The following is a 12988-nucleotide window of genomic DNA, read 5'->3' as shown; positions in this document are numbered from 1 at the left end:
TAGGGGTCTTCGAATCTTCTGAGGAGCATATAACTTGAATAAAAATTGGAGTTCTTGGTTTAAGGAGGTATTGTATGGTGATATGCCTCGTTCTACAATCTTGTAGAGCTTTTTTTTGCTTTGGAGAGGCAATCAACTCTGATATTTTCCTCTCTCAGAATTTGTACAATTTGAAAGCCTTCAAATCCCATTTTTAGCTCTATTATCTGTTGCAGATATTAGATCATATTTTCTTCTTTGGCCTCGTATGAGCCTTCCACTTACTTCACTATCAGCTGGGAGTCTGAATATGCTATTAAATGTCTAGCTCTTGCTTCATGTGCCATTGTGAGTCCCATTACGAGTGTTTCGTATTCAGCCTTGTTGTTGGAGGCCTTAAATCTAAATTCAATTGCGAACTCCAGGTCTTCCCCTTCAGGCGAGGTGATGACTATACCTGCACTACTACCTTGGGTCATAAACGACCCATCTACATGCAATAACCATTTTTTAGCTTGAGGGGTGCCCTCTTTAGACGCTCATATTGTTTCAGAGACGAAATCGGCTAAGGTTTGAGCTTTGGTGGTAGTTCAAGGCAAATAAGAGATATTGTATTCGCTTAATTCTACCGCCCACTTCACCAATCGTCTTGAGGTGTCTGGCTTTCCCAGTGTTTGTTTCAAAGGTAGGTTAGTCTTCACTCTAAAGGGATTTGAAAGGAAATATGGGCGTAGCCTTCTAGCAGTAGTGACCAACTTGAGGGTCATCTTCTCTATAAGAGAGTATCGTCCTTCTACTCCATTGAGCACCTTACTGACATAATAGATAATTTGTTTCCTATTATCCTCACAAATCAAGACTGAGCTGATTACTTGATGGGTAACTAATAAATAGACATAGAGGGTTCTGAGAGTGCTTCACCAATAGAGGGAGCTCCGCTAAGTATTGCTTGAGCCCTTCAAAAGCCTATTGGCAAGAGTCGTCCCAGTTGAAATCTTTTACGTTCTGAAGTATTTTGAAGAAGGATAGGCATTTTTCTGCCGACTTAGAGATAAACTGGTTGAGTGTTGCTATTCTCCCCGTTAGCTTTTATACTTCATTGATGTTGGAGGATGCTTTCATGTCTAAAATGGCCTTGATCTTGAGGGGGTTGGCCTCTATTCCTCTTTGGATGACCATGATGCCTAGGAAGCATCCTCAGAATGGTGAATGTCTCCTCCAAGTCGGCCACATGATCCTTGGTTTTCCTGCTTTTCACGAGCATATCATCCACATACACATCTACATTTCTTCTAATTTAGAGGCAAAGTATTTTATCCACCCAACGTTGGTAGGTAGCTCCAGCATTTTTTAAGCCAAATGCCATAGCCACATAACAAAATGTCCCAACTAATGTGATGAATCTTTTGCGATCTTCTGGAGCCAACATTATTGGGTGGTATCCTTGCGATCCATCCATCATGTTTAAAAATCCACATCTAGATGTGGAATCTACCAATTGGTCAATTCGAGGAAGAGGATATCACGGCTTGGAAGGCTTTGAGGGCAAGCCTTCCTAGAATGATGTTATAGGCTGAAGGGGTGTCCACCACCAGAAATTTTAACAAGCATGATCTTCAAGTGGCACCAGTGGCTAGGGTCAAATGCAATGAAACCATGCCCCCTAGGATGGACCACCGCCCCTGCGAATCCGTAGAGGGAGGTATTCACTTTTTCTAGAGGGATATCTCCTAGCTGCAGAGCTTCCCAAGTCTATGAAGATACGTCCTACTTCATAATTGGCAAGCAATGCTATGATGACTAGGGCATCATTATAGGGGCTCTCGGGACCTGATCGTTCCGCCCTTCCGAACTGGATGAGGGGGGCATCATCCATTGCTCCGATATCTCAGATTTCCTTTATAGTTATGTTGTGTGCCTCTCTAACCTGGGCCTTTCTACCATGGTGGAAGTCACCTCCATTTAGTTCTCCTTCAATCATTCGTAGGACTCTTTTTCGAGGAGGGTCGCTGGTTTTAGTCTTTCCTTCAAATTTATTCCTACGTTCTTCATTTGGTGAAGATTCGAGAGGGGAAAACTTTACTTCTTTTCCTTTATTGGCTTCTTGTTGAATGTATGGTCCTCTGCCTCGAGCCTTTTCCCAGCAGACGTACTCCAACAAATATTCATTCTGTATAAGCCTCTCGAACTCTTTCTTCAGATGTCGACACTCTTCGGTGGTATGAACGTAATCATTATAAAAATGGGAGAATTTGTTAGACTTAGAATGCTGGGGTTGTTCTCTCCACGATTGAGAACGAGTTAACAAGCCTTATTTCTTTGAACTCCATGAGGGTTTGGATGATAGGCACCGTTAATGGGGTGTAGATTACATTGATCCTCTGGAAGGGTGCCTTATTGTCCCTAAAATCAGTGTGTTGTTTCTTAAAGGGGGCCTCCTTTTGAGTTTCGTCCCTATTTTCCCTGCGACTCTCCTTCTTGGCAGCTTGGGCATCCTCCATGTTAATGTACTTGGCCGCGCAAGCTAGAAGAGCATCAAACTTTGAAACAGAGTTTTTGGCCAAGGACTTGAAGAAGTCCCTGTCTAGGAGCCCTTGTGAGAAGGCGTTGGCCTTCACCTCTTGTGTGTCCAAAGGCACCTCTAAAGCCGCAGTGTTAAACCTTTGCAAGTACTCCCTTAATGGCTCGTTGTTCTTTTGGCATATGGTGAAAAGGTTGAGCTCTATCTTCCAAATCTTTCGGCTACTGGGAAATTAGTGCAGGAAGAGGGATCTAAACTCTTGGACGCTTCCTATTGCTCCGGCAGGCAATTGGTTAAACCATTGTTGTGCGGCCTTGGCGAAGGTGGTGATGAAAACTCGACACTTGATTCCGTCCATGTACCTGTGCAAAAGAGCAGCGTTTTCAAAACGCGAGAGGTGTTCCTGAAGGTTAGTTGACCCACCATGTTCAAAAATAGCAGAGGTACGGTAGTTCGAGGGGAGCTTGTCCTCCATTACTGCGTCCTTGAAGGGGATACCCTATTGTTCTTCTCCTAGGACTCCTACTATCTGGTGTTGTGTCTTAGAGGCCCTTTTGAAATCACTCCAGCTGAGTCAACGATTATTTGGGAACCTCTTGGGGAGCTGCTGGAGAGAGCCCTTATCTCCCGTTAAGGAGCCCTAGTTACAGTAATGTCTTCCTCTAGTGGGCCTCGTTGTACTCCTCCTTGAGGGACACCTGCTTTCACCATGGAGGCTAAGCGGGCAGGTATTAGTACCGCCATTTGTTCCCGAATGGCTACTGCAACCACCTGTTGAATTCGCACCCAACAAAGCTGGGGAAAGTTCTCCTGATGTGGTGTCCGAGGAGGTGCTTCGCCTTGGAGGGTCAACCAACGGGTCCATCACCCGATGGGGTGTCATCGGCATGGGCAAAGTTGGAGCGGATCCTCTTATAGGGGTTAGGGAGGTTCCTGCAAAGGTTGATTGTTGTTGGGTGCCTCTACGACCTTCTACTTGTTAGCGGGACTGTAACTCATGCCTTTAACTCACGTTTTCGATGGACGGCGCCAATTGATGTGTGCGATTTTAGCACGGGTCTTAAGTTTTTGGATCTTGATTCTGGATTTGGGCTAATTGAGTGAGAAAACTTGAGGAAAATGACCTATAATAAACGATACGTTAGCAAATGCACGAGTTGATAGTGGTAGAGAGATCGCAAGACAGCTTCCACATTGTTGAAGGGGGGCTGTTGAGGGGTGCCATCCATATATATACAAGAGGAGTCCCACCTTGTGGGAATTCCAAGGAGAGCCATGTGTCTGAGAAGGAAGGCAGGAATCTGGGGATAAGGTACGACCTTATCTTCTTCTGGACTTGAGCAGCACGCCTTTGGACGAGGAAGGACTCCCTCTACCTGAAGACTTTTGCTCTACAAAGAGTCGTCCTAGGTTGAAGAGTCTACTTCTTGAAGGCATTTCCCTTCTATCGAGTTGGTCTTGAAATGGTGCAGCATGCCTTCGTACTGGGCCACCTTCTTCAGCCGAACTGGGTATGGAGGTTTCTTTCTTGAACGGATCCTGACGTGGTGGGCTCCCTTCATGGGCGGAGCCTAGCAGGCTCCACTCTTGGGCCGAACCTGCTGTAGTGAGCTCCCCTCTTGGACTAAGTCGATGTTTTGGACGAGTTGTCTCCATCATGGGCTGATGGGCTTGATTTGTCTATTGAAATAAATCAAAATTTGGACTGTAGATTTACTAGTTTAATTTGGACCTTAGATTGAAATTAAATCCAATAATTATTTAATAAGGCTAAAAATATAATTTTATAATAAAAAATTTTAAAAAGTAAAAGAAAAAACGTGTGAGTTACATGAACTCGCGTGAGGAGTGTAATTGTTCTATTTTTCTTTTCACAGGATAATAATTTTCTATTATTTTTTTAGAAAAAAATAATTTGCTCATTTCATATAATAATAGAGTAATTTACATTTAAGCCTAAATAAATGCGAGGACTTGATGAAATGGAACTATATGTACTTAAAGAATATTGGTCGAATTTGGCATCTTGGCGACATTGTCTGTGTACTCATGATTTAACGGAATTGCTGTCTGTAAATTGCATATCTCAGAGTTCGCTGCTCTCAGTTGTCTCTGTAATGTCTGTCGGTTGAAGTGACCAAATGTGTGCACGACTTTGCAAAAGTTCGAGGGTGAGACACTCAGATAGATTCACATTTTTTATCATTCAATCATACAAAACGCGATTAAATGTGTTTGATTGAGATAAATTTTCTTTCTGGTTGTGTGATTGGATATGAGATTAAAAAGAGCAGAGAGAGACAAAATAAATAATGTATAGTTGATGTCATATTGTGTAAAAAATAATATGTAAGAACGAAAATATCACTAAGCAAAAAAATTAGTTTTTCCTGAGACTGTAGGTGACTATAATTTAAAAAAAAATTATCTATTACGATAAAATAAAACTAATTCAAAATTTTAATTTTGGCCATAGTTCTTGTAAGGATGAATAGTAATTTACTCCCCTATAATATTGAAAATAAGTACATTACATTCTTATTAAAAAAATATAGCAATTTATAACCCTATACTTTTTGAAATGAAGCAATTTACCTCCATATATAGAGAGGTACATTGCTTCATTTTAAAAAATATAGGGATGTAAATTATTGTACTTTTAAAAAATATAAGGAGGTAAATCGCTATTTGTTTTATCATAAGGTGATAATTTGCTTATTTGCGATATCACAAGGGGGTTGCTTGCATTTTTTCTGTTATTCTAAATTTGTCACGATTTTAGATATAGCTAAAAATATTTTCCACGATTTTTCACTAAAGCTAGTATTTGGCCCCACTTCTAGAAACAAAGTCTGTTAATTATTGTCCAACCATGATTAATTTGTACTCTCTATGTTTTTTTTTCTTTTTGAATGTAATAATTAAATATGGTTAAAAAAAATTTATTCCTCTAAAGGTGAACGTAATTTACCCTCCTGTGATATTGAAAATGAGCACATTACCTCCCTATGAAAAAAATATAGCAATTTATCTGCTTGTACTTTTCAAAATGAAGCAAAAATCATAAGAGGGTAAATTGTTGGATTTTAAAAAACACAGAAAGGTAAATCGCTATTTATTTTTTCATAAGGGGGTAATTTGTTCATTTACAATATTATAAGGGGGTTGCTTGCATTTTTTCCCTTCTTTTAATGTGAATAATGATTATAGTTAATTTTATATGTCTTTTTTTTTTCTTTCCTTAAAAAACAACAAATTGTATTTGAAATATATTTTGAAAGATCCCTCTCAAATAATTGCATATCTAAAAAATTATTTTAAAAGATGAGATGAAATGAGATTTTTCTTGCAAGCAATCATCGAAAATGTAATGGGAAAAGAATCTGACTCAATTCAGTGAGAGAGCTAAAAGGGTGACGCAAGGGTTTCCTCCTTGCACGGGAATCACGTTATGGTGGTTGTACCTGTTGCGTTGCCTTGCATCAATCATTTTTTATTATTATTTAATAATAATAATAATAATAATATATTTATGATATAACATCGTAAGGACAAAATATTTTTTTAATCTCATAAAACAAGGGCAAAAATATTTTGGTACCACAAAATCCACAACTACAGTAGGTGACGCTTTTAGTCTTATATATAAAATTTAAAATCACGTCTTTTTGGCCTAAAATATCATGTGCGTTGTGGTTTTGGAACTAAAAATTCATTGTTTGGGACTAAAACAGCGTTTTAATTTGGTTTTGGAACTAAGAATGGATTATTTGGGACTAAAAAGGCATTTTGAGTTTGGGATTTAAAAAAATTTGTGATTTTACATTTTATGGGACTAAAAACGTCACCTGTGGGACTAAAAAGGCATTTTGAGTTTGGGATTTAAAAAAATTTGTGATTTTACATTTTATGGGACTAAAAACGTCGCCTGTCATAGTTGTGATACTAAAAAGAAAATTTACCCTTATTTTATAGGACTAAAAAAATATTTTGCCCAAATTTTAGTTTATAATTGACAATAACGCAAAATTTAAGGATCTCCCACAAATATATTTATATATATATATGTATGTATATATATACACCCGAATTCCCATAGCAAGTTTATAAAAACATAGGAAGTAGGAAAATGATGAAAATTATCAAAATTTATAAAATTATAAAACTAAATTGTAAAAATATTAACTCGTGTAGGACTAAAAATGCTACCCACCACAATTTATAAAATTAAATTTGCATTTTTCAGTATATTTTTATTTAAAATTTAAATAGTAAAATGTTAAAAAAAATAAAAATAAAAACAATAATTGAGCAACAAGACTCGAGGCGGTGAGCTGAAGCTGGAGTATGAGTCCATTTATGGCAAGCTTAAAATAGCCTATTCGAAGTTGAGTTTGAGCCTGAAATTGTGAAGGAGCGAGGCTTGAGCTCTGCTTGTTTCAGTTTAAGTGTGTCAAATATAAACTCATCCAATCCTATGAAATACTCCAGCGTACGGGTGGCAGATGAGTCGAGCTTGCGAGCTGGTTTGATTTTGAGCATGACTCGAGCTCGAGCTCATTTTTTTTATTCATCAGCTAATGAGTTTTTTTTTTTTATTTTTAGAGCTTTTATATATTTAATTTCATATTAACACTTTATCAATTTTATGCTAAAAAATTGACCATATATTGTAATTATTAATCAATATTATACATTTTATTAAATAATAATAAATTATGATACTTTTATTTATACATTTAATTTTTATACAAAAACAAGCTTAATCAACAACTTACTAAATTATAATATTTTTTACAAAATAATTATTTAATATGACACATATATAAATTTTATATTATATTTTAATATATATTTGTATTATATTATACTTCTTTAAATTGACAAGTAATTCACTTATGATTTTTCATTCTGAGTTTTATATTTATATCAAGATATATAATATGCATTATGCAATCTATTTTATGACTTATAAATTTATTAATTCTTATGAAGGAATCTAAAGATAATGATAATAATAATAATAATGATGGTTCAACAATTTTAATTAATTTTATCGTTATTTGATTTTATGAATTTGGTAACACTTGTTTGTTTTTGTAAATGATTAGTTGATTAATAATAAATTGTTACATAATTGTGTTTAGAATTATAATTTAAAGCAAGGTATTACGAGCTAGTGTTCGAGCTCATTATGTAAGATTTGAGCTTGAGCTCGAATTGTAAGAGCTCGTCGAGCTCGAGAGCGAGCCATAACATAAAATCGATCTCGAACTTCAGCTTATAAAAAATAATCGAACTCGACTCGTTTACACTCCTACTCCAATGGCTCTTTTTGGACTGTTCCAACTACTAGAAAGAAATTGATTATATTTGTGTACTCGTGTTTGGTGGATGCAAACACGCACGTAAACACATAAATGAATACACATATATTCATACATAAAAGTTTCTATTTATGCATTTATATGATAAGACACGATTTACCACTTTTATTCATGTTTATCTTGGTTTAATTACTTATCTTTTGAAAATAAGAGTAGCTGTGTCAAATTTCGATTAAAATAACGTTAAAATGGTGTAATCTGACTCAAATGATAGTAAAAAGGGATAAATAATGCAACAAAACTAACTACTCCATAGGGACGTATTACTTACCCTCTTCAATGATCGTATGACAAGACACGGTTTACCACTTTTATTCGTGTTTATCTTGGTGTAATTATTTATCTTCTGAAGTTTCGGGTGATTGTGTCAAGTTTCGATTAAAATAACGTTAAAAGGGTCTAATCTGACTCAAATGATAGTAAAAGGGGATAAATAATGCAACAAAACTAACTACTCCATAGGGACGTATTACTTACCCTCTTCAATGATCATATGACAAGACACGGTTTACCACTTTTATTCGTGTTTATCTTGGTGTAATTATTTATCTTCTGAAGCTTCGGGTGATTGTGTCAAGTTTCGATTAAAATAACGTTAAAAGGGTTTAATCTGACTCAAATGATAGTAAAAGGGGATAAATAATGCAACAAAACTAACTACTCCATAAGGACATATTACTTGCCCTCTTCAGTGATCGGGTTTGCTTGTGAGAAAAAGAAAATATTTTGCAGGATTTCTTAGGCAGTGTACAAATTTTTTTCTTTTAATTTTTGCGAATTATTTTTCATAATTTAATCTTGTAACTTTACATTTTTATAATTTTAGTTATTTTTCTACTAATTTAATAAAAAAATTACATATGACACGCAAATAACCCAACAATTCATTCAGCACAAAATTACCAACCCTCTAACTTACAGGACTAAGATTGCACCTTTTTAAATTTACAGAGAGTTATATGATCTTTTTTAATCACATTGTCTTATTTGAACATTTTGGATATCACAGGAAGTAATATAATTTTTATCCTGCAAATTTTTTATTCAAGTTGGCCCAAAAAAAAATTATATTACCAAAATTTTAAAAATACATGACTAAATCACAAAAATAAATTCGTATAGAACAAAAATATCCAACCCGTAAATTATATCACAAGAATTACAATTTTCCCAGTATATGTAGAATGATGAATCATAATTACTAGTAGAGTGTAACGTCTAAAGGTCAAACATATGATACAGAAACTTTTTCACTAGTTATCGATTTTGTCCAAGTCACTCGTACAACTCCCTATATATACACACAACTTTCACTTGACACCAAAAACATAAGCAAAATGGAATTTGATTCATCAAATTCTTCTATTTTGATTAAGAAAGTTGATGAAGATGATATTCGTGAGTCATTCAAATATCATCCAAGCGTTTGGGGAGATTATTTCTTGGCTTATGTTTCTACGGTACAAAATTAGCTTTTGTTACACCACATCTTTAATATTGTATGCAAACATTATTTGAGATATTGCATGAAATAAACAAATTGTTATGAACAAAACTATGTTATGTACAGGAAATTTCTGTTGCCGAAGAGGAAGAACTTGGAAGACAAAAGGAAATGGTGCGGAAGGTATTGGCCCAAACGCCAGATCATTCGTATCACAAATTAGAATTCATTGACGCAATTCAACGTCTCGGCGTTGGTTATCATTTTGAAGAAGAAATCGACAAATTCGTACACTTCATACACGACACTTACTTAGAGTACAGTAGCAAAGACAATGATCTTCGTACTGTTGCTCTTCGATTTCGTTTACTCAGACAACATGGTTATCTTGTCTCGTGTGGTGAGTATTAACGAGTATAATGATTTTTTGAAGCTGGACTTTCTCTAGTAAGAATTCTCTATTCTGAATTGGTGTTTCGCCTTTTTATATTAGACATTTTCAACAAATTCACAGACGGTGAAGGTAATTTCAAGATATCACTGATAAAAAACCTCAAAGGAATGTTAGAGTTATTTGAAGCAGCGCAGTTCAGAATAGCTGGGGAGGAAATTCTTGAGAAAGCATTGCAGTTCTCCTCTAATCTTGAGTCTTTAGTCTCAAACATGAATTGTTCCATTTCGACAAAAGTTAAAGAAGCTCTCAAGATCCCTATTCTCAAGAGTTCTAACAGAGTGGGAGCTAAGAAATTCATTTCCATATACCAACAAGATGAATCACATTCAGAGATGCTACTGAATTTTGCAAAATTGGACTTTAACATTGTACAAAAGACACATCAAAAAGAGCTTAGCGACTTTACGAGGTACTGCTATACTCGTCTTAACATAAGCAAATTCATAGATACTATACTATGCAACAATGAAATTGTGAATATTGTAGGTGGTGGAAGGATTTAGACTTTGTAAATAGATTGCCTTTTGCAAGAGATAGGATGGTGGAATGCTACTTTTGGGCATTGGAAGTCTACTTTGAGCCCCATTACCATATTGCAAGAAGAATGCTAACCAAAATCATCAACATGACTTCCATTCTTGACGACATTTATGATGTTTATGGAACGTTAGATGATCTTCAGCTCTTTACAGACCTCATTCAAAGGTCACATTCTGAGTCTTTCTTCAAAACTATACTTATTTACTTAGCATAATGTAACTTGTGAATATTTTGATATGACAATTGAATTTTCCTTCTTTTACCGCGGGTATGTAGATGGGATGTTAATGCCTTGGAGCAGTTGCCGTCATACATGAGAATATGTTATGAAGCCCTTTCAGATGTGTATATTGAAATAGAAAATGAACTGGAAAAGACAGGCGAATCGTATCGTGTCCAATATGCAAAAGAAGAGGTATATATATATATATATATATATATATATAATATATAGCGAATTGAACGAATAAATTAGTTTAATTTACATTTGTATTCGCTGTCCATTTCTATTTTGATTTTGCAGATGAAAAAATTGGTGAGGGCATACATAGAAGAGGCAAAATGGTCTTACAATAAGGACATGCCGAGGATGGAGGAATATATGAAGGTGGCCATTGTATCTTCTACTTATATGATGTTGTTAACAACATCCTTGGTCGGTATGGGAAACCTAGTAACTAAGAAAGACTTTGACTGGATTACAAGTGAGCCACTGCTTCTTCTTGCATCCGCAACAATTTGTAGGTTAACCAACGACTTGGTAGGATACGGGGTAAGAAATTAATTAACACAAATTCCACACTCAATTTACACTTAATTTCTTGGACATATTATGCCAATTAAGACTTAATTGTATTTACGGTCCCATATTTGGGGTTGTCAAAATAAGAATCCTAAATTAAGCGGTGGTAAATAGTATTTCAAAATTAATAATTTTTTATAAGTACAGGACTCTAGCCATCGAATTTTTAAAAATGCTGAAAATTGATTACATGGACAAATATAAGAGTTTTTTTTTTTTTGGGGGGGGGGGGGAATGAAAAGTTAATGAAAAATCAACTGCCCACTAAAACATTTTCTTTCTCTATTATGCCACAAGAGCTTATATGGATAAAAAACCTGCCATATAAGTAATGATATGAAAAAAAAAAGGGAAAAAAATATTTTTATGTGTTGTTCTTTTTACTGATTGGACATTTTTTTTATTTCTTCTCTGTCACAAAAATAAAATTTGAGTTTATATTTTGTACTAACTGTTGTGACATGGCGTCCCTTCATGCATATAATAAATATTCTTACATACACTTAAAAGTATATTAAAAATTAAAATAAAATATATAACGTGTACACGAGTTTCAAAAAAAGAAAGAAAAGAAAAAAAAATAAAATCAATTGAAATGTATTGTCAATACAAAAAAAAATATAAATACATAAATTAATATTTTACATACATTTACAATTATAAAAATAAATTATTATTTTATATAATATAAGTTAACCAGAAAATTGACCCACCAGAAAGGGCCAATGGCGATGGTGACCAACAGAGGGGGCTGAACGGTGCGCCCCCCCTCTTTTTTTTTTGTAGCGGGGGGGGGGTTTAACTTTTTTATAATTTAAATTATATAATAATTTTATTTTTTTAATTTACATAATATATATCCAAAATTTATTTTGTACAAGTTTTTTCAATATCAGTTCTTATGCGGTAGGTTGTTTCTAAAACTTGCTTAGTGAGTTTTTTATTCACTTAAAAAAAATTCTAGATTTATACACGTCAACAAATTCTGGCTAGTTTTAAAAATTTAGTGGCCGAAATCTAGCAATTGCCAAAAAGAATTTAACTCTTGGGTACTATTTGACATCCCTATATTTAAAATTCTTATTTTATCAACCTCAAAAAAATGGAGCAGTAAATACAATTCAGCCTGTTAATTAATTTCTTACAAGATTTTGGTTGTATTTTCATGTACAGTTTGAAAAGAAATCTACGGCAGTGGAATGTTACATGAATGAAAATGATGCCTCAAAAGAGGAAGCTTTTGCTGAACTAGGGAACCAAATCACCAAAGCATGGAAGGACATAAATCAAGAATGCCTTCAACCAATGGTACCAATCTCTATGTCTGTCCTTACGCGTGCTCTCAATTTAGCTTGCGCTACACATCTTTTCTATTTGGAATACGATGAGTATTCCAATTCTCAAGCTAATATAAAAAATATCATACACGACGTGTTACTTGAGCCGAACGTGATGATTTAAAAATCCAAGTCGGAATTGAATGATGGATGTGGGAGGCTAGTGAACCTCTTCTGCTCCTCAACTTTGTCAAAGTTATTGCATCTCAATAAATAAAGACCTGACCCAATGGAATTATAATTATAGATTTATGGAGTTTGGCATCTTGGCAGCAAACCTAGCTATGTTTTGGTATCAAAGTCTGAATCTTGTATCTCAATGTATTAAGAGGCAAAGGAATTGATGAAATGGAACTATATTCAAAGATTATTCAAGTTTGGCATCTTGGCCTTGGACATACTACTGTTCAACTGCTTTTATGATTGTAGCACAGTAGAGCTGGACATTTTTGTATCTTGATAATTATTACAAATTTGTCAAGTGAACTACTGTTTTCATAAAACAATACACAAAGAGAGAAAAT

The 12988-nt window shown here is 34.8% G+C and overlaps 1 protein-coding gene across 1 annotated transcript; it reads left to right on the top strand.

Moving 5' to 3' along the window:
• The first annotated feature begins 9189 nt into the window (after window positions 1-9189).
• Window positions 9190-12988, top strand: LOC105178782 (germacrene-D synthase-like). Its single transcript, XM_011102332.2, has 7 exons — window positions 9190-9347; window positions 9458-9731; window positions 9825-10194; window positions 10272-10490; window positions 10602-10740; window positions 10849-11097; window positions 12301-12988. The coding sequence occupies exons 1-7, from the start codon at window positions 9225-9227 to the stop codon at window positions 12586-12588; spliced, it is 1662 nt and encodes a 553-aa protein (XP_011100634.1). The 5' UTR covers window positions 9190-9224; the 3' UTR covers window positions 12589-12988.

The sequence above is a fragment of the Sesamum indicum genome, unplaced genomic scaffold (assembly GCF_000512975.1).
Source record: "Sesamum indicum cultivar Zhongzhi No. 13 unplaced genomic scaffold, S_indicum_v1.0 scaffold00057, whole genome shotgun sequence".
Taxonomy (NCBI): Eukaryota; Viridiplantae; Streptophyta; class Magnoliopsida; order Lamiales; family Pedaliaceae; genus Sesamum; species Sesamum indicum.
The sequence above is the reverse complement of the archived record's forward strand: the minus strand, read 5'-3'. Positions and strand labels throughout refer to the sequence as shown.